This window comes from Megalops cyprinoides, chromosome 1 (assembly GCF_013368585.1).
Source record: "Megalops cyprinoides isolate fMegCyp1 chromosome 1, fMegCyp1.pri, whole genome shotgun sequence".
In the NCBI taxonomy this organism is placed as follows: Eukaryota; Metazoa; Chordata; class Actinopteri; order Elopiformes; family Megalopidae; genus Megalops; species Megalops cyprinoides.
Window position 1 is genome coordinate 3064123 of NC_050583.1, and position 22500 is coordinate 3086622.

General features: G+C 47.5%; 1 protein-coding gene across 1 annotated transcript in view; it reads right to left on the reverse strand.

The window, feature by feature from the left end:
• Window positions 1-20274, reverse strand: part of abca5 (ATP-binding cassette, sub-family A (ABC1), member 5) — a 41646-nt gene extending 21372 nt beyond the window's left edge. The window contains exons 1-13 of the mRNA XM_036530749.1: window positions 20138-20274; window positions 18452-18633; window positions 14847-15036; window positions 14256-14417; window positions 12963-13060; window positions 6524-6753; window positions 5796-5937; window positions 4177-4365; window positions 3241-3388; window positions 2581-2758; window positions 1130-1188; window positions 638-748; window positions 1-103 (exon numbers count right to left, since the gene is read on the reverse strand). The exon at window positions 1-103 is cut by the window's left edge and continues 73 nt beyond it. Coding sequence (XP_036386642.1) covers window positions 1-103; window positions 638-748; window positions 1130-1188; window positions 2581-2758; window positions 3241-3388; window positions 4177-4365; window positions 5796-5937; window positions 6524-6753; window positions 12963-13060; window positions 14256-14417; window positions 14847-15036; window positions 18452-18556 — 1715 coding nt within the window. The 5' untranslated portion in view covers window positions 18557-18633; window positions 20138-20274. The remainder of the gene's footprint in view (window positions 104-637; window positions 749-1129; window positions 1189-2580; window positions 2759-3240; window positions 3389-4176; window positions 4366-5795; window positions 5938-6523; window positions 6754-12962; window positions 13061-14255; window positions 14418-14846; window positions 15037-18451; window positions 18634-20137) is intronic.
• Window positions 20275-22500: the final 2226 nt, after the last annotated feature.

The window sequence follows — 22500 nt, forward strand, 5'->3', positions numbered from 1 at the left end:
ACGTCGAACATGATGTTGAACTGCGGGCAGATGCCCACTAGCCTGCGCAGCTCCACCCCCTCCGCCATCTCGCACACCGGAGAGCCGTAGATGGTGGCCGTGCCTGCCGGGGGGTGGGGCACGCCCAGGAAACAGCCAATGAGACATCGGAGCAGAGGCAAACAGGCCAATCACCAATGAGAACGTTTGGAAAGAAGAAAAAAAACAAACCTGGCCAAGATTTATTACATAAACGTGTAGCATCGTGGTTAAGGAGCAGGACTCGTAACCAAAAGGTTGCTGGTTCGAGTCCCCGCTGGGGCATTGCTGCTGTAACCCTGAAGAAGGCACTTAACCCACAATTGGCTCAGTAAAGTATCTAGCTGTATAAATGGATAACATTGTGAAATGAATAAACTGTAACTGTTGTAAGTCGCTCTAGATAAGAGCATGTGCTAAATGCCAATAATGTAATATAAGCAAATAAATAAATACATTACAAACTAGACGTGACTTCACTTTTTCACTAATTACATGGCAATCTAAAAGTGTGAACCTATGACTTGCTGAAAAAGTGAATTGAGTGTGTGAGTGTGAGGTTGGAGTGTGTGAGTGTTTGGGCAGTGTGTGTGTGTGTGTACGTGGGGGCTCTCCTCACCTTCCGTGGGGGGGCAGATCCCGCACAGGATGTTCATCAGGGTGGATTTCCCCGCCCCGCTGTGACCCAGGAGGGCCGTGATCTGACCCTCGTAGATGTCAAACGTTAAGCCTACGCACAGGAGGGAGACAGGTCAAAGGTCAAACACACCCACCCACCTGCCTCAGGAAGGGCATGCCTCCTCCCCGACCTGGCCTACCATAGCGTGTGCCCCTTCGCCAGCCAGATGCTAGTTACATTGAGTGCACACCTGCTACAGGTGAGCTCACCTGGCTATGCTCTCAGTATCACAAACAGAACAGGTGTGGTTCAGTGTTTACCAAAGAAATATAACACTGGCTGAGAGTAAACTTTAGCAGTACAAAGTAACACATCTGAAAATACAGCCACAGTATGGTGTAATCATGTTACATGTTACTGTGATTTTCTCTTTCATGAGGGTGGGGGGTGGGGGCGTGGGCGTGGCGCTCGGTCACATGACCTGGCACACACCTCTGAGGGCTTCCACGGTGCTGTCCTTCTCATTGTACACCTTCCGGATGCTGTTGATCCTGGCCGGGAGAACACAGACGCACATGCACACACACACACACACACACACACACGCACATACACACAAGCACACACACACGCACATACACACGCACACGCACACACGCACACACAAGCACACACAAGCACACACAAGCACACACAAGCACACACAAGCGCACACACACACACACACACACACACACAAGCACACACACACACACACACACACATACACACATACACGCGCGCGCATGCGCACACACACACACAAACAAACACACATACACATGTGCACACAGACAGACAGACAGACAGTCAGACACCAACACACACACAAAGATGAGACATGATGAGCCTCTCTCACAGGAACTACATGTCATAAAACTGCCAAATACTGTCAAAAGTGCCTGGGATTCACCTTCAGCTATTTTTTTTTCTGTGAGCTTCTTTAACATCACACGTTTTTTATTCCTCCGCTGCACTGATCAATACCCTTTAATCCTCAGAGTGCCAGGATCATCCTGAGCTACAGAGCTTCAAACGCAGACACTCCCTTTCCCAATATCCCGAGCCCTCATGTGTTTACGGGCGGGGCGCTGGCAGCTACATTACCCTTGAGGAGGGCCCTTGAGACAAATTACTTAAGTAAATGGGCAGCATTGAACACAGAGCGACTCGAACGCAAACTCTGGGCAGAATGGAGGCCTGCCAAGCCTGTGAATAATGCAGAGCGGAGAGAGAGCAGGCTGGCAGGACAGCCCGTCTGCACTTCATTCTCATTCTAATTCATTTGTTACCTGAGCCAAGTCCCCCGGTCAAACGGGCGCGCGCTCTCTGTCCGAAATGCCTGGTGCTTTCCAGGTGAAAACCACGTGCGAACCTCTGCGTCTGAAATACCCGCTTCTTTTTAGGTGAAAACCTCATGCGAACCTCTGCATCTGAAACATCTGCTTCTTTTTAGGTGAAAACCTCGTGTGAACCTCTGCATCTGAAATATCCACTTCTTTTTAAGGTGAAAACCTCACAAATCTCTCTGTATCTGATATACCTGCTTCTTTTACGGTGGATCTTTTTCAGTGGAAGTCTCACACAACTCTTTGCGTGTGAAATATCCTATCTGTCAGGAGCGTGGCCAAGTGTTTTATACACGACGAGTAACACTCGCTGTGTGCTGATTGGGCAGACGATTCACCCGCTGCTTTTTATTTGCTCCGCCTTTCCGTATACATTATCTCAGTTCAGAGCACAGTTGTCTACCCTGACGCGTGCTTGTTAAAGTGACGCTGGGCAGAGTGTGGGCAGGTTTTCCAGAGCTCTGGGGGGTAGTGCTGTACATTTCTCCGTGTGTCAGTGTGTGACCTGGGGTAAACCCCAGAGAGAGGGCGTGGCGTCAGGGTGTCGGGGCTCACCTGATGGCCTCCTTCCCCCTGAACTCGGGGGACACGGGCTCGACGCACTCGTCGAAGACGGGACCCCCGTTCACCTCGCTCTCGCACACCGAGCTGACCTCCGCGTAGCGCTTCCTGCGCTTCGACCAATAGGACGGCTTCAGGAAGTAGAGGAGGGACCGGCGCATGCCGAACTCGCCTGTGCGGAGGGAAAACACACGTCAACGATGGCGGCTGCTTCCCAGGATGACCACCAGACGGCCTCACGACTTCCTGAGCTCTCTATGTCTCATTCCGTTAATGTCTTTCACCTGCGTTGATTAGTTATGCAGATTGTTTATGCCTGTTCTTCGTTATGTAAGCCCTGCCCTCTGTTCATTTTTCTGCTCAGTCTTGAACTGCCGTGTTTCAAATCTTCCACCTGTTCTGTTTCCCTCGAGTCTCCGGTAAAGGAAACGTTATTTTCTTTGAACCATGTACATTACATTTGAATTCATTCATTTGGGAGACGCTTTTATTCAAAGCGATTCAAAGTGAGGCAGAGCAGAACACAAGCCTCTTCTGTCCGGAGTCATCTCTGCATGGATCCCTGCTCCTTGTCACACCACGCGGTGTTACGGGGGGAGACGGGGGAAGATGCTGGCCTCGCTCCCCCCTCAGTGGGCAGCCTTACGGACTCACCAGGCAGCACTTGGTCCAGGTATAAGGCCAGCAACAGGTAGAGGGCGCTGTCCAAGGCCAGCATCAGCAGGGGTGTGTAGAGGGGGTGCGGGCCGCTGGTCAGGGTGGAGAACACCGCGCCATCCCCATGGGCCTCCAGGTACACCACCTGTCAGAGGCGCACACACACACACACGCACGCGCACACACACACGCGCACACACACACGCGTCACCTTCACCTGCGGCAGCCAAGACCTCGACCTCTAACCAGAAGGTTGCAGGTTTGATGGTCAGATGGAGCACTACATTTGCACCCCTGAGTAATATACTTGATCTGAATTGATTCAGTAAATACCCATCTGAACGAATGCAGAACATGTAAACCTTCAAGCTATGCAGGTCACTCAGGGGAGTGTGCTAAGCAGCTGTAGGCTAACATGACTGGAGCCCTGTGTTCACTGCCTGTGTGTGTTGTTTATCCTTGGGGTACACAGGAAATACGCTTTAATTGGGTCATATGCTGGTAGTGCCGTGTGTTTGTGTGTGTGTGTATGTGTGTGTGTGTGTGTGTGTGTGTGCGTGTGTTTTACCTTGGCCAGGGAACATCCTACATAGGTGTTGCGTGTATGTCATCCGGGCAATGTGAGCATGTTACCTGGGCAATGTGAGTGTTACCGGGGCGATAGCAGCGTGTTACCCAGGTGATGTGAGCGTTACCTGGTTGATGGCAGCACGTTACTCAGGCGACGTGAGTGTGTTACCGGGCCGATGTGAACATGTTACCAGGGCAATGGCAGCGTGTTAACTGGGTGATGTGAACGTGTTACCTGGGCAATGTGAGTGTTACCAGGGCGATGGCAGCGTGTTAACCGGGTGATGTGAGCGCGTTACCTGGGCAATGTGAGTGTTACCGGGCCGACAGCAGCGTGTTACCCAGGTGAAGTGAGCGCGTTACCTGGGCGATGCCGATGGAGAAGGCACTCGGGGACAGCAGGCACAGAACCCAGACCAGCGGCTGGGGGAAGTCTTTGATGAACACAGTGAAGAGAGAGAGGCAGCCCAGCACCACGGTCAGCATGGAGCCCACCGTGCTCGCAAACTTAGGCTTCTTAAACAGAGGCGTCACCATGAAGGAGAAGAAGATCTGCACAGAGGGAGAGAGAGAGGAGGTGTTACTGTCTGCGCACGCACACGCACACACACACGCACATACACACACGCACGCACGCACGCACGCACATGCACATACACACACGCACACACGCACGCAAACACACGCACATACACACACACACACACACACACACACACACACACACACACACACACACACACACACACACACACACACACACACGCATGCACGCACATGCACATACACACACACGCACACACATGCACATACACATACACACACGCACGCACGCACACACATGCACATGCACACACGCACGCACACACATGCACATGCACACACGCACGCACGCACACACATGCACATGCACACACGCACGCATGCACGCACACACATGCACATGCACACACGCACGCACACACATGCACATACACACACGCACGCACGTACACACACATACACACTCACACACACACATGCACACAGGTGTTACTGTCTGCAACACACACACGCACATACACGCACATACACACACATACACACACACACACACACACAGGACGTTTCACTGTCTACAACACACACACAATATATACAAACACACACATGAAGAGAAAGCTATGTTACTGTCTGTTATGCACACACTACACAAACACACACATATACACATATATGTGCACACATACAAGCACGCACATACACACACTGGAAAAAAATTACACTGCTCCAACTTAAAGTAAGAGAAATTGTAATTTCATTGAACTCAGAAACTCACATTTTAGACCCTTTCTCTCCCCAAGCTGAGTTTACTTAAAAAGGCTGTGCAGCTTGTTTCCTTACATTTTTAAGAACAGCGTAATTTTTTTTACAGTGCGGATGCGCACACGGTCCACTGCACAGCCTTCACATACATGCACACACACAAACATGCACACATGCAGTCCACCTGCTTACTGCCTGCAAACCACAGCTTCCACTAACGAACATGCTAGTCAAAACCACACAGACCCCCTCCACAACGATTTAACACCCATCCTTTCACAAACAGAAACTTCCACAGGAACAGCGGTCTCGTATTTTGGAACCAAACGCAAGGCCAAGCCTTTGGCTGGACACGCCAGACACAGTCTGAGCTACGAGGCCCTGTATCCAGCTCACAGCCTTACAGCCAGCAGAGCATACACTACATTACACTACAGTCATTCATCAGACGCTCTTATCCAGAGCCAACTTACATAGGTTACAGTGTTATCCATTTATACAGCTGGACATTTATGGAGGCAGTTCTGGGCCCAAGGGTACAGCAGCAGCACCCCAGTGCGGAATTGAACTGGCAACCTCTCGGTTACGAGCCCTGCTCCTTACCGCTATGCTACACTACAGTGCGGAGGGCTGTCAATGTGATGTGGTGGGATCTGAGGGTGGGATGCGGTACTCACTGAGGATATCCCATACAGGAAGATGAGCAGGAAGATGAGCAGAAAGTCACTGTTGGGGAAGAGGGCGGTGCAGGTGGCGATGATGGACATCAGGATAGACATGGTGGTGACCAAGGCAGCGTACAAGAGCCCCCAGGACAGCCTGCACACACACACACACACACAGGCAGGCACACACACACGGGCACACAGGCACACACACACAGGCGCACACACACACACACACACACACACACACATAGGCAGGCACACAGGCAGACACACACACATAGGCACATTTGCATGTACACACCAAAGCACGCAGACACACACAAGCAGGCATGCACCCAGACATACACATGCACAGACAACCACACACAGACAAACGCACGCGCACACACACACACACACACACACACACACACATACACACAGAAACAGGGTGGTTAGCTGTGGCATGTGTTATTGACCCAGAGCTCACAACTGACATGTTTCAGCAGTTGATGACTGAACGTTACTGTTGGCACCAGCGGCACATTGTACAACCCAATAACACCTATCACCAATCAGGGAGGTGAAGCCTTCTGCCAGCACCGACCATCAGTCTAATCTCTCCTTCCCTGTCCTGCCAGCAGCTCACTTCACCAGCTCTCCACAGACTGACAGACAGGCAGACGGACGGACAGCAGAGATCACATGACCTCGCTCTTGTCCGTCACGCTAACGCTAACGCTAACGAGATGGCTCACCAGAAGGCGGAGTCGTACAGTCCCATCATCCCCATAGTGTCCTTGAGCCGGTGCTCCTTCTCGGCCGCCACGTTGGCGATGAGGAAGGAGACGAAGGGTGTGAACGCCAGCACCAGGTAGATGGAGCTGACGGCGTGGGAGAACGTCTGCATCTCCACCGAGCCAGGCTGCCCCATCATGACCACGCGCAGGCCCGACATCACGTTCCACACGTCCTGCTTCGTCTGCATCTGCTCGCCACATGGGAAACACCACAGTGGTATTACAAGCTTATCTAACATTATTACCTCATGATTACACATTTACCCAATGTTATTACCCATTATTACATATTAAACTAACATTCAATTCAATTCAATTTTATTTGTATAGCACTTTTACAACACAAGTTGTCACAAAGCAGCTGTACATTGTTCCCAGGCCTGAGACCCCCTGAGAGCAAGCCTAAGGTAACAGTGGCAAGGAAAAACTCCCTATCAGGAAGAAACCTTGAGCAGAACCAGGCTCAGAGGGGGGGCCCATCTGCTTCTGGCCGGCACTGGGCAGATAGAATTACAGAGAATACTTAAAGTTGTACAGTTGTATACTTTAAGACATCCGAGTTTGATAGACAGTAGTGTTACGACCACCTGGCTCTTGGTGGAACAAAATGAAGGGGAGACCACACCAAAGTATATTTAACTAAAGAAATTTATTAAGTAAATAAAGTAATTACAAAAAGTCAGTAATTGTGAGACAAACCAAAAAGGTGTAGTGCAAGTCAGACCATGAATACGTATGGAAAAAGGCAAAAGAAACCCAACAGGGGAGGAAGAGGGGGAAGGGGGAGCCACCCCAGCTGTAAACCCAGGTTCCTTTTATCTCCTGCTCATTAGCCTTCATTCCAGGCCAACAGCCCACACCTGAGCACCAACTCCACATCCACACCTGCAGGCCACTGCGGGAAACACAAGAGAAAGAGCAGGGCGGACCCAGCAAGGCCAAACAGCACCGTCACAGTCGTAAATAACAACAGAGTAACTATTAAATGTATCCTCGAATGTCCGGCTCTTGGCATGCGGTTGGCTCGATAGGCAGGGCAGTGAGGTAGCAGGACTGAAGATCAGGATGTGACGCTTGGGCTACAGCTCCAGGCAGGAGCCCGGAGCAGGGACAGGAAACAAATAGAAAACAATGATTAGAGGATGATAAGAATAGCAGGGATGTAGAACAGAGGCAGGAGAGGAGGGGCAGTGAAAAAGGTGCCAGTGTGCAACAAGGAAAAGCCCTGGCAGGCTAACATTATGGCAGCATACCTAGGGGATGGGAGGCAAGGGACCGGCATAGTCATGAGGGCGACCCTAAGACAGTCAACACCAGATCACGGCACAGAGTCCATGTCATGACAGCAATGACCACTTAGTCCACCAGAGACTCTATGATCCACGCCAGCACCAGCCCATGTCCCTCAGCTGAAGGATTTACTGTATAGATATGTTTTGAGCCTAGACTTAAAGGTGGAGAGATTCGGAGTCTGCTCCCCGAACGTCGGCAGGTAAGCTGTTCCACAGGAGAGGGGCTCGACAGGAAAAGGCTCTACTGCCTATAGTAGTTTTGGATCATATTGTTCTGATAGACAGGACCTAAACCAAGATAGAGCTTGTCCACTTATGCCAACCAGGTTTTCGAGGCGGTCGAGGAGGATATGATGATCGACTGTATCAAAGGCAGCACTTAGGTCTGGTAACACAAGAAGAGAGATACAGCCATTGTCACAGGAGGGTAGAAGATCGTTGAGCACTTTCAGGAGAGCGGTTTTCATACTATGATGAGGTCTAAAGCCGGACTGAAAGACTTTCAAAATGTTGTTAAAGTGTGAAAATGCACAGAGTTGCTTTGATACTGCTTTTCCCAGGATTTTTGAGAGGAATGGAAGATTCGAGATGGGCCTATAGTTTGACAGGTCACTGGGATCTTGATTGGGCTTCTTCAGAATAGGCTTGATAACTGCTGCTTTGAAGGGCTGAGGTACGTGTCCAGACATGAGGGAGGCGATAAGATTTAATAGTGGTGTGCCAATTGCAGGCAGTAGCTGTTTTAGGAAGCTGGTTGGTATGGGGTCTAGTTGGCTGGTGGTGTTTTTAGATGAATTGATAAAAGAAGAAAAGTCGCTAAATTCAATAGGTATAAAAGAGTCAAAGCGTGAGGCGGGCCTAATAGACATGCCTACATAATCTGGAACGGGACTGGCCAGGCAGGAGGCAGAAGTCGATGAAAACTTGTGTATTGTGTCTCTTATCTTTATGATTTTACTATCAAAGAAGTTCATGAAATCATTGCTACTATAAATTACTGGTATGGTAGGGTTAACTGATGCAGGACTCTTGGTTAATCTGGCGATAGTGCTAAACAGGTACCTAGGATTTTCCTTATTTTTCTCAATAAGGGTAGAGAAATATGTGGATCTGGCATGAGGGCATGCTAATAGGTTAGGAGACTTTCCTTCCACGCCAGGAAAAAAACTTGTAATTTGGTGGAGCGTCATTTTCTTTTGAGTTTTCGCGTAGCTTGTTTGAGAGTACATGTATGGTCGTTATACCAAGGTGCTAGCTTTTCGTCTGTGATTTTCTTCCTTTTAAGAGGAGCAATGGGATCCAGTTTTACACAAAGTAGAGTCAATACTATCTGCGAGTAGGTTAATTTCAGTTGAGCTAGGGTTTGAACATAGACTAGAGGAGATTTCATTGTACAGGCTGTATGATGTAGGGAGCTCGTCGATAAAGGCATTAGCAGTAAAAGAAGAAGATTTGGGCTCCGAGTATGTGAAGCACATTAGCGGTGAATTAAAACAGATGAGATAGTGGTCTGATAACACAGGATTGTGTGGCATGATTTCTACCTGGTTAATATCTGCTCCATATGTGAGGACCAAATCTAGAGTATGGTTACAGTAATGTGTGGGTTTATCCACAGCTTGATAGAGTCCAGAAGGTTCAATGATCGACAAAAATGCTGTTCCGAATGGGTCATGTTCATTATCCATATGCACATAAAAAATTAGCAAACATAAAAAACATAAAAAGTTGGCAAATTCCGATAAGAAAACACTGTAAGGGCCAGGTGGCCTGTAAACTATTACAAGGGTAAATAGCTGAAATGCAGTCTTGTCAGGATGTGCAAAGCTAAGTACTAACAGTTCAAACGAATGAAAGTTATAGCCTGGTTTAAAAGTGGCGCGGAGTTTGGAGCTGTGTACAGCAGCAACACCTCTGCCAGTAGGTCGAGGGACCTGGTGATTACTGTAACTGGGAGGAGTTGGTTCATTAAGAGCGATAAAGTTATTAGGTTTAAGCCAAGTTTCAGTCAGGCATAAGATATCAAATTGGTGATCAGTAATCAATTCATTTACTAACGTAGCTTTAGGTTGTAAAGACCTAACATTTATTAACCCAATCTTAAGGACCATTTGTCCACACGTACTACTTTCAGGTTTATCAAATTTAATTTTTATCAAATTATCAGCATAAATGCCCTTACTAGATGTTTTTAAGAAGTTTGGGACCAGGAGTCGGGGAACAGACACTATCTCTATGGGACTGAGTTTAAGTGGTGGTTCAAGGGAAAAAGCAGACATCTGTATAGGACAGAAAGTCTGCTGCCTGGCCTTGACCCTGATAAGTCTCAAGGTTTAGAGGAATTCAGACTATGATCTAGGTTTCTAGAGATGATCGCTGCACCCTCCCTCGAGGGGTGGATGCCATCTCGTTTTAAAAGACCAGGCCTCCCCCAAAACCTGTGCCAATTATCTGTAAAACCCACGTTGTTAGAGGGGCACCATTCAGACAACCAACGATTAAGTGAAGTTAATCTGCTATAGATCTTGTCACCGAGCCGCATGGGGATGGGGCCAGAGAAAATGACTGACTCCGACATTTTTTTGCAATCCTGCACACCGATTTAACAGTTAACTTTGTTACTTCCGATTGTCTCATGCGGACATCATTAGCACGGACGTGAATAACAATTTTAGAGTATTTCTTTTTACTTAGCTTTAGCCAGCACTTTCAAATTGGCTTCTATGTCGGTCGCTCTGGCTCCAGGAATGCAGTTCACTATGGTCGTTGGCGCCAATAATCAGGACTCTTTTAACAGGCTTCTCAGCAGGTGCGTTACTGAGGAGGGAGAACCTATTTGAAACGTGAACCGAGGGCTGGTGGTGCACCGGGGGCTTACGCTTACATCTATTTTCCCGAACCGTAACCCACTCGCCTTGCTGCGAAGGCTCTGCCGGGGTTGAACTAGGGGAAAGGCTAACTGACGTATCCGGTACCGAAAAAGACTTGATAAACTTTTCACTAGCTTTAATCTCGTATAAGGTGCGGATGCTTGCTTCTAATTCTGCTACCTTCTCCGTCAGCCTAGCGTTAAGCTCGCATTTAACACAGGTGAAGTTGGTAGTAATGGCGGAGAAGGAATAACTAAACATGTTGCACACAGAGCAGGGGAGACAGCGAGAGGGAGGAGAGCTGAGGATGGGAGAGACAGAGCTGCGAGAAGCCATTATAGATAATTTAGCTGGCTACTTACGTTTGTAGTCTTTACTTTGTGAAGGTGTTGGAATCCGCAAATACTCCAGGTTTGAGTCCTGGCTGGGTCCTTGTCAGAACTCAGGCAGGGACTCAAGCGCAGACAGAGGAGATGGATGCAAACGGGTTTATTGATCCAAATGGGCAATCCAAAAATCGAAGTCAGGGCAGGCAGAATCAAAATCTGAGCAGACACGGTGACCAAAACCACAGGGCAGGAACGAAGAGCGAAGTCGGGAAAAAACAGGCAAGGAAACAGAACCGGCAGGCAAACACGAAGAAACAAACGGCGAGTAGCGACACAGCGAACTGAGACGAACTGGCAACGAGACACGATACGAGCAGGACTAAATGCGGCAGGGCTGATGAGGAGACGGGGTGCAGGGGCGCAGGCAGGCAGGTGCAATCAGTCAGGTAATCTGGTGGGCGGAGACAGGGCGGAGAGCAGGGCAGGGCAGGAACACAGGGAAAACCAAAAGCACAAGGACAGGGAAAAGAAAACAATCGGCTAAGACGCCGCAGTCCTGACAGTCCTAGACGATTGGCGTCTGGCGTCCAGGAAGTGTGAAGCAGGGAACAGGTGACTAGCGAGCAGGTAGTGAGCGGGTAGCAAGCGGGAACATTATTACCTCATAATTAGGAAAAGACCACAGCCATTATGGTACATTTATCTAAAATTATTACCCGTTATTACACACTTATCTAAAATTATTACCCGTTATTACACACTTATCTAATGTTATTACCTCATTATTACACATTTATTTAATGTTATAACCCATTATTACAAACTTATCTAACGTTATTACCTCAAGATTAGGGTTAAATGACAACCTTCATGACAGATTTATCTAACATGATAACTTCATAATTAAGTTTTAACGTCACATTATTATTTCATGATTAAGTTGGATTAAGCATGGCGTCTTTGTTTAGATAGATTTAACTATCATTATTTACCTCATGATTAAGCTAAAACACGACGTCACATGTCATGATTCATCTGCATCTACGCACACTACAGACAATTATATTGCATTTCTATTACTTTTTTTACATTATAATTTCACATATTATCTCACTTTGATTATTATTTTTACTAGTAGTAATAAGAGCTGAGCTGTATTCTCTTCTAGGTTATTTACTCACTGACACAGCCTTATCCAAAGTGTCTTACATAGCTTTTTTTTTTTTAACCCATAATGCAGCTGAATTATCTCCTGAAGCAGATGAGGTATGATCATTCATAGGTAAAACACCTGGGATTTGATCATACAACCTTCTGGTCAGCCCAGTCTGTTTAAGCCCTCTGGGAATGCACTGAGGTGCTCCTGGGAACTTCGTGTCATCCCTGCGCTTCTTCACTGTTGCCTTGAACTAGAACGTGAGATCACCCAGCCCGGAGAGGTGTTTGCCCTGCTCCTTTCAGTGCAGGGACGCATCAGACGCGCGGCCACCTGAGACTCCCCTGACCGCCCTCACATTACCTGGGCTTGCAATTTCACATTTTACATCCTGGGGCACAACCAAGGGGGTTGAGCGGCTGTTCCCAGGATGACCACCAGATGGCGACATAACTTCCTGTGTTCTCTGCGTCTCATTTGGTTAATGTCTTTCACCTGTGTTAATCAGTAATTGCTTACACCTGTTCTTTTTTTTTTTGAAAGCCCTGCAAGTCGTTAATTTCTTTGTCCAGTCTTGAGTTTCCATGTTTAGTGTGTTTGGACACTGTTTTGCTCCTCCTGCGTCTCCAGTAAGGGTAACTTTATTTTCTTTGAACCGGACCTCTTACAGCCTGAGTCATCTCTGCATTTGGATTCTCCCTGCTCCATGTCACAGCGAGTGCGCCGCAGATGGGAGGGCGTCTGACTGACCTGTATAATGGAGGCGTCGATGAAGGCCTGCAACCGGACGAAGCCGGAATACCAGTAGTTAGCCGCCCTGCAGGTCACAGAGTCTTCAAAACAGCTGGCTGCACAGACAGACAGAAAAACGCTTATTACTGAAACAGCTGGCTGCGCAGACAGAAAAATGCTTATTACTGAAACAGCTGGCTGCGCAGACAGACAGAAAAACGCTTATTACTGAAACAGCTGGCTGCGCAGACAGACAGAAAAACGCTTATTACTGAAACAGCTGGCTGCGCAGACAGAAAAACACTTATTACTGAAACAGCTGGCTGCGCAGACAGAAAAATGCTTATTACTGAAACAGCTGGCTGTGCAGACAGACAGAAAAACGCTTATTACTGAAACAGCTGGCTGCGCAGACGGACAGAAAAAAGCTTATTACTGAAACAGCTGGCTGCGCAGACAGAAAAATGCTTATTACTGAAACAGCTGGCTGTGCAGACATAAAAATGCTTATTACTGAAACAGCTGGCTGTGCAGATGGATGCAAAAACACCTATCGCTGAAACACTTTTCTTCCAGGTATGAATGGATGCTGTGGTGGCAGTGTGGCATAGTAATAAGGAGCAGGAGCATAACTGAAAAGTTGCTGGTTCGATTCCCCACTGGGGAATTGCAGTTGTACCCTTGGGCAAGCTACTTAACTCACAATTGCCTCAGTAAATATCCAGTTGTATAAACGGATAACATTGTATTAAAAAACTGTAACCGATGTAAGTGGCTCTGGATAACAGTGTCTGCAAAATGCCAATAATGTAATATGATATAACGTTTCTGTCCTGCTTCAGAGCTGTAAGCACTTCTGAGGCGCAAAGGCAGATTTGGATTATATTTTTGCCAAAAAATGAGTATGCGAGCCACTGGCTTCTGCCTTTGCTGAGTCACTAAGGGAGTGCATTAATACACACTCACTCACCACTGTTTGGCAACCGCACCAGCTAGCCAGGTACAAGCGGCTCAAAAGCACTTCAAACAGCTGATTTCAGTGCTGCGCGTAAACAGAGGATTTAACCAAAACGTAATACCTGAAAGGAGCTCAGTAACCGAACGCTGATGAAATCCCCCAACAAACATTACGTCACATTATTGTCATTTCGTAGACAATCTTATCCAGTGACTCACACGGGTTACAGTTTTTTCATGTAACCCATTTATATGTCTGAATATTTACTGTGGCAACTGTGGGTTAAGTACCTTGTCCAAGGGTACAACAGCAGTGTCCCCCCCCCCCCCCCCACATTCAGCGGTCGGGGTTACCGAGGGACTCGGTGTAGTCGCTGGGAAGGGGCAGCTCGTTGTAGGGGAAGCGCAGGCGGTAGGACGTCCCGTCGAGGAAGACCACGCCGACGAAGGTGGATGGCTCGTAGAGGCTGGCGTTCTCCATGTCCTCCTCGCTGGAGAACATCTCCAGGTCCACCCCTGCACCGACAAACCGACCAATCAGAGAGCGGCTCACTGTGCACGGACCGACGCCCCCCCGCGGTCTGCCACGCATGACAATCCACCTCTTCAGATTGCTCCTCCGTTCCACCTCATTCCCCACCCCCTAACACCTGCTGCTCGCATTACTTGCCGTTTATTTAACATGTAGTATCACAATGTGTATTGGATTCCCTGAACTGGTGAATGTGATGTACGGTAGTGTGTGTGATGTACGGTAGTGTGTGTGATGTACGGTAGTGAGTGTGGTGTACGGTAGTGTGTGTGATGTACGGTTCGACTGGACACGCTACACCTTTGTCTGCTTGCCTGTCATACCGTGGTGTTGATGCTGCAGCTACAACCAGATTCAGCTTTTACCCCGGCAGGTTACAGGTGAGACGGGGCGGGGGGCTGGGGGACACTCACGCAGGGAGCTGGCCACCTCCTCCATGATGTGGTTGGTGACGTTGCTGATGGGGGTGTAGCCCAGGGTCTTGAAGGACAGCTCTCCGTCCCGGTGCAACTCGGTCGTCTGGAAGCCGCTGTAGTAGACGTGGGGGTTCATGGTGCTGATGACGATGAGGAGACCCAGCAGCACCAGGGGCAGAATCAGCTCCTGCGGAAGACGTACGGTGCGAGAGAAACACACCCGGTCGGATATTAGCCACAACTCCGACCAGTAAAATGTGGGGTTCACCTGTTGATAAAACACACACGGTCTGCCGGTGAAGAGCAGGGCTCGTAACCAAAAGGTTGCTGGTTCGACTCCCCATTGGGACACTGCTTAACCCAGAATTGCCTCGTAATTGTAAAACTGCAACCTACGTAATTAAGTCTAGATAGGAGCATCTGCTAAATGCACTGAGGGTCAACTCATTCTCCACCAATAAACACTCACTGCTGCCTGCATCCCATGTCCCCGTCTGAACCAGCCCAGCTGTGCAATGTGAAGAAGGGCTCCTCTGTGAGGCGGTCTCTGAAGTGCAGCACTGTGCTCATGCATGTGAGGTAGCCTCTAAGCATCTGGGATGGCAGTGTAGCACAGTGGTAAGGAGCAGGGCTCGTAACCAAAGGGTTGGTGGTTCGATTCCGCACTGGGGCAATGCTGTTGTACCCTTGGGCAAGGTAATCAACCCAGAAATGCCTCAGTAAATTTCCAGCCGTATAAAAGGATACATGTAGATATTTTACACTATGCAAGTCACTCTAGATAAGGGCGTCTGCTAAACGACAATAACGTAATAATAATGTAATGTAATGTAAAGCACTGGGCCGATGTGTGTCAGGTAGCCTCTGAAGTACAGAACTTCCCAGAAAGTTAAACGATGTTTAGGACTTACGATTGCAGAGACTATGCAAGGTGTTTGACTTCATCATGAAACCTCTCCTGAATCTGTTAAGCAGTATGTCGTCGGTGGGGCGGGGCGGTTGTTATCATCTCGAAATGTGGCACCATAGGGTGCGCCTGGTCGCCTAAAACGCCTTTGTACTTACGGAAAATTACAGATACAGAAGTGATTCGTTTTCTGGGCTCAGTTACCTTATGAGACAAACTGGAAAGTGAAGTGGATGATTGTCTCAATGCCAAAAAAAAAAAACCCATTTTAATCCAGCTAAGAGCCCCGAGTCAACAACTAATATTTCAAGCAACGCATCTGAGAAATAATTGCGCAGTCAAACGAACAAAGACATGACATAACTTTGCTGACCATTTCAGCCTCCTCTGTGTGACAGTGCAGTTTCCTGTCAGTGTCACTCATATTTTCAGTGGCCCGTTTACACCCCTCCCCGTGCCGGCACCGTGACGTGCCCCGCCCCTGAGGGGAGGAGCATTTGGGCGGGAGTTCCACCTTTCCCCTGCCATATTTCAGCTGGGTTTCAACTCCGTTGCTCTGTCCATGTTAGTACGGCCAGAGTGTTTTTATATATATTTTATATATTTTAGCTATATTTACTCCAGTGCATGTTCTCCTATTATATGCGGCAGCTGACCATGAAGACTGAAACGGTTACGAAGGCTCTGAAATAACTCCCCATACCCGCACTCACACAACGGGAATCATTCAGAGAGTTTTGGGGCTCAGGGGTGTGAAGGCAGCCAAAACGGGTTAGTTTCTGTTTCTCTCCGAAACGCGCCTTCACCCCAGGAGACAACCACCACCCTGGGGAGGGGCGGATGAAGGAGGAGGAGAACCATTAAAAAATGCACTCAGAATAACTTCAGCCAAAAATAAAAACTTTTTTCTTTACTTCCTAATCAATCCACTTCCTTCCTTCATCAGTTCCCTGAGAAGCATGCCGTAGCCTGCGGAAAATAACAGCACGCTGGTTGTGGTGCTCTTGACTGCAGTCTGGCGTGTCTGCTTGACACATGGCCATATGGCGGGAAGAGTCCAGAACAAAAGGCTCCCAGACGTCACCTGACACCATACTGGCCAATCATATGCCTGAGGTCCGGCAGGCCAGCACGCAGGTAGCAAAGGGACACCTCGCTGTGTTCAAATAGAGCTGACAGCATGCGCTAACCGGGGGGATATCAAAGGTCTGGCCTTTGCATTAGGGAAGGCCAGTTTCCTGAGGTTTCGCGGAGCAGCCTGCTGGCAGATTAAAACAGATTAAAACACGCCACTCGTAAAAAAGAATTATGTCCAGGCCCACACCCTCTTGACCACCTACACTTGTCTGTAGCTAAATCATAATTACACCCTCAACTCCAGCAGCTTTGGGATATAATCTTGTGCACAGTGACTGGACACCACTGGTGACAATCCAGTTCATGGAGGAAAGCCCTAGTTAATTTGCTAATATGAATCAAAGCCGGGGAACTACATGGATAAATGATAATGGATACTGACAAACAATACTGGAAACTAAATGAGTCACAACCAAAGAATACAATACTCAACACAGGATTATACCTCATATGTTTTGAAGTGTATCACGTGCAATATCGAAACCTTCTCTGACTGCAGCAACAGCTGTACAGGAAACCACTATATAAATGAATCTCACCAGAGGAAGAGCCTCTAGAGCAACACACAGGTGGTGGATGACCAGAATAACCACTTCACTTCCCCTCATCACTGTAATACAGTAAAGCATTCTGAGGGTTTTCTGAAATGTAAGGAACGGCACTTTACGAAGGCAAGTACTGAGGAGTACCACACAATGTTCCCGCAAATTAAACTGGCTTACAGACAGCCTGGTGTTTCAGGAGAGCTCACTCACACATCTGCAGGAGGTTCTGCCCACAGAAAACTAATGGCATTTGTGTAACGGTTACCACTGCTCTAATGCTGGATGAGTGAAAAGGTTTATTCGGCGTCTTTGTTCCTGACTTGTGGGTGGAGCATCATGGTGGTCCTGTGAGGTTTAAAGACACCCACTCTGTCACACTTCTTGGTATGCGCTCTGCCTTTAGGTACCTGGTGTGTTTGTACATGGTGACCATCATTTACTTTCTTCACCATCATTTACTTTCTTGATTGGAACGTGTATGAACTCAAAGGTGCCTGACAGATAGGAATTTTTACACAGGTCAACCATGAAAAAATATGACTACAAAGAGGAAACTTTTTGGCTATAAAAACTGAACAAGGATCCCAGCTGCCCCCCAAGCTACCCAAGATGCACTTCATACCAAAGACATACAAACATGAAGGAAGAGCTGGAGGATCCACTGCATCTTCTGCCAAGACAGTTCATCAGCAAATGAGCTAATTGGTTAAGAGCAACTGTACAATTTCTTCCTCAGCAGAAGCTCTGACCACAACAGCAGGGTTATCTTCCTCCTGCATTAAGCTGCCTGCGTGTTCAACAGACTCTGATATAAAACCACAAGTTTTCTATGTCCAGTAAGTTCAGGACATGACAAAACCTTCTCAGGAAGCAACATTTTATTTTCCAATTCTGCATGTATTTTAAGAATAACGGCTTCATTTTGGCTGTGCCCACTAAGATCACCAAAGTTAAGGTCACTCCCACCTTGACGCAGGTGAGTTAGGCATCAGGTATGGGAAACGGCACAGTACCTGCAGGCTCTGCTGCTTGGTTCTCCATTTGATCAGCACGTTCTTGTGGAGCAGGCTCTTGGTTTGATGCCAGACTCCGGCATCTCTCCTGGTTACCGGCTTCATTCTTCTCGCATTCTTCACCGGAACGGCTCACCGACAAGAACTCAGTCCAGCTCCTCCTCTCTGCCTCTCTCTCTCACCTGAAAAGTCGAACATCGGGCAGTCTTTGAAAGCGACAGACAACGGAGCTCCCCCATCGCGATCATCCCAGAAATTTTATCGCGTTATTGTTATTTAGCAGAAATTCGTATACGGAGCGACTGCCATAGTTAACACACCGTTGCCGTATATAATGCACTACAATAACTTGAGCGCTTTAGCAAGGTTGAGCGCTTTCCAACCTAAAAAGCTCCACCACGAACTACGCAAACTACGACGAACCTTGTTAGAAGCTGCTAATTGGTCACTGTGGTTAATTTGGCAAAGTAGCTATCTGGTGTAAAGTCACTTGTTGCGTGCAACAAGATCCCAACCGAAGGATATCCATATCGTTGTGCTGGTGGAAAGCTAAATCGTGAAAAAAAATCTTAGAATGCCTAACTAGCAACCCTGGCCAGACACAGTTCACCTCTCCTACTCAAGCGTGATCTTCTGTTCCTCGGGTGTGCAGTTATATACGTGAAAGTGTGTTTCGGAGTGTTTCGTGAGTGGATGAATTAAGTTTACTTACACGCCCGCAATATAGCATCAGGATCATATGTTAGCATTATATCCAGAACGGTACAGTTCTTAAGACGTACGTGTTGCACGGTACTTGTCGGTCTAGGCACTGTAATCTCGACGCTGTATTTGGCACGTTATTTTCCTTGCTGTCTGCGATATCCGGTGCGCAACTTCTTCTGTATTCAACTGATACATGTACTGGTACCTCTCTTTCCCGTTACCGTATTAATCATGACGTTTATAGCAATAAACGTCCCCTTAAAGAGGACGTGAAGGGACGATGTAGAATGACATCCTTTAAAATGTAAAAACTACCATCGCACAATGAGAAGCGGAATTGCCCCTCTTCATACAGATGTAACGGAGGTTTCCTTCTCTGCCTCACCCTACACTATAAGACGTTTTGAAGAATAATAAAAAAAACAGTTGCCATGAGACCGCGGTGGTTCTGTTAGCCGGCTAACGACCTAACTATTCCCAACTACCACCACATTGCAATGCCAACAACAACATTTAGGGAGCTAGAACGCTGTACGTAGCTGAAAACTTACGGCTTCGATCTCCTTGTTTTCGCAGCGGAATTTGCACGCACACGCTTAATCTTAAACGGATTTATGATCAACACTTTTAACTACCAAGGTACCGCTACGGTTACTGCAAGTAACGTTGGCCAGATCTAGTTTTCCTGATCTGTGTTTCAAACGAAGAAGCTGAGGCGGTGAAGTGGTTGGTTTCGGTCTGAGCCAAGCAACTTGCAAGAAAGCACGGATGTTGCAACTGAAAAAAAAACTTCATCAGTAACCAGCAGTAACAAGCATCCAGCTAAAATAATTTCGTTAACACAGCTTCACTGAATGCTTTGCATTGGCGTTAGCTACCCAGCTAGCTAGGTGTAGTAACTGATAGCCTTCCTGCTAGCTGGTCTAAAGTGAACAGGTCTTGCAACCGATCGCTACCACGACAGAAATAAAGTGAACTTACATATTAAATAAAGCGAGTTACGCCGTTATTTCTCATAAGAATTCCGATATGGTAGCGCGTATAGTTATTTTTTTCCACTATGTCGTTGTAAACAAATAAAGACGCAAGACGGACTCTGCTCCTTCCCGTACACTTCCGCCTCTGCCATCTACTGCCACACCCCGGTCCGTGGCTCTAACCAATCATGAGCCACCAAATAAATTCTGACAAACCGATTGGTCCGGACTGTGGAGGTGGGTTTTATTTTAACCAATCCCCACAAGTTTAAGTACTGCGCTGTTTACGGGGAATATCGGGATATGAATGAACGTACATTTGTCTGTAGCTTGCCGTCGCGAAACATTGCCTGACAAACGCTGAATCTAACTTATTGTATATATTTTTAATGAGCCTTTAGTGAACGTCTTTGACTGTTGTTTAATGAACGAACAGAGCTAATGTATGATTTTAAAGTGCTTGAAAACTAATAGAAAATAAAGTATAATTATAATATATATTTATTTATAATGAAGTAAAGCTAAAATAAAGTACATTTGTCTGCAAAGTAAGAACACAATTTCTACGACGACAAAAAGGTGCGGTGAAGTTGAACAAGCACACACTGCAATCACTTCACGATGTAATCCGTAAGCGACGGATCATACGCGGAAGGAGCTCGCTCGCCTTAGGGTCGTGTGCCGCACATCCACGTCCCGGATCGCGCTGCTTTCACTGGCTCTGTTACCGGAGGGGAGATAGGACACTCCTGCTTAGATACCGGATACATATCGCGGCGATTCAGATCGGTTTGAGCCTTGAAATCCAGGCGCAAGGTTCTCCTAAATTACTCTGGGCAAGAGCGTCTAGCAAATGAAAGAAGAAAAGAATTTCTGAATGCAAAATGTTGGTCACTCTTAGTCTCACTCCACTGGCTCCCTGTAGCTGCCCGCATCATGTTCAATGCCTTCATGCTGTCATACAGGGTGACCAACAAAACTGCACCTAAGTACCTGAACTCACTGCTACAACCCGCTACGACTGCCGCTTCGCTCCCGACTGCTACGCTCTACCACCGAACGGCGCCTGGTGGTCCCGTCGCGTCGTGGCGTTAAATCACTAGGCAGGTCTTTTTCCGCCGTTGTCCCCCGGTGGTGGAATGAACTTCTACACCTCATCCGTTCTGCTGAGTCCCTCTCTGTCTTCAAGAAACATCTGAAGACACCTCTTCCGCTCTCACCTGAGGACCTGAAATACTTCCCCCTGTCTCATATTAAACCATATTATATATAATGGCTTGGCTGTAATAGCTTACTCGCTACCTTTACCTGCTAGTTGGTACCTGGCCTGGCGAACCTTTGGGACTTTGTCATGCAGTACTTCTAATAGGCCTATTGTTGACTCTGTATGGGTTTTTCGCTTGTGTTGTATTGCACCCCACTTGTAAATCGCTTTGGATAAAAGCGTCTGCCAAATGAATAAATGTAAATGTTGTCACAGTTTCTGTTTACTCTTAATTAAAACGCGCCGGGGGACTCCGTCCAGGGTTACCACTGTTCCCTGACTGCGTGAGGAACGTTCATTCATACAGCAAAATTAAATACTATCTGCAGCGACATGTTGTTGAGATTATCGATCTTCGTATGGTTGAATCGAACTCCCTTACAAAATTCACAAAAAGTGGTCTGTGCGCACCCGGTGATGCCATTATAAACGGGAAGGTCTTTGTACGATCGCTAAAAGCGTGCAGTTTAGGGCAAGGGATGGCTCCTTTTGCGGATTGGGACACCCTCGTCCACGTGACTCGGCGCCATTTTGAAGAGGAAAATGTTTAACGCAAGTGCGCAAAGTACGGATAATGACGCTGGCCTATCGCACAGTCATCAATAATATGTCTCACCTGAACCAATTTATTAAACGTAAATATCCAGCTATGGTAAACCACTAGCGCGTGAGTTACCTCGGATATGGTGTTTGTGTAAATAAAATACATCCAATTATGCTAATATGCATATGCCGAGTAAGGAGTTTAAACCCTTTAATTTGCGGTTTACGCTTCCAGAGGTGATGCTGAGGGTGAGAAGGATTCGAGGAGCTGTAAGTTTGGCAAGATGTAGTCTTAGCCAGCGTGTTTGTGGGAGGGGAGCCAGGTGGACGGGCCCTACCCCTTAATAATACAGAATATACTGAAAAATCGTGGGATCACTCAATACAACCACCACCAATGTTCACCAACCATTCTGGGTGAGGCACGGCAGCCATATTGTCCTAGAATATTCACCATCTGAGGAGGATGTGTGTGTGTCCATGTCCAGGGATTATTAGGGCCAGAGGATTAGGAAAATTAATTAATGTCATTAATTGTTACATTATTGGCATTTAGCAGA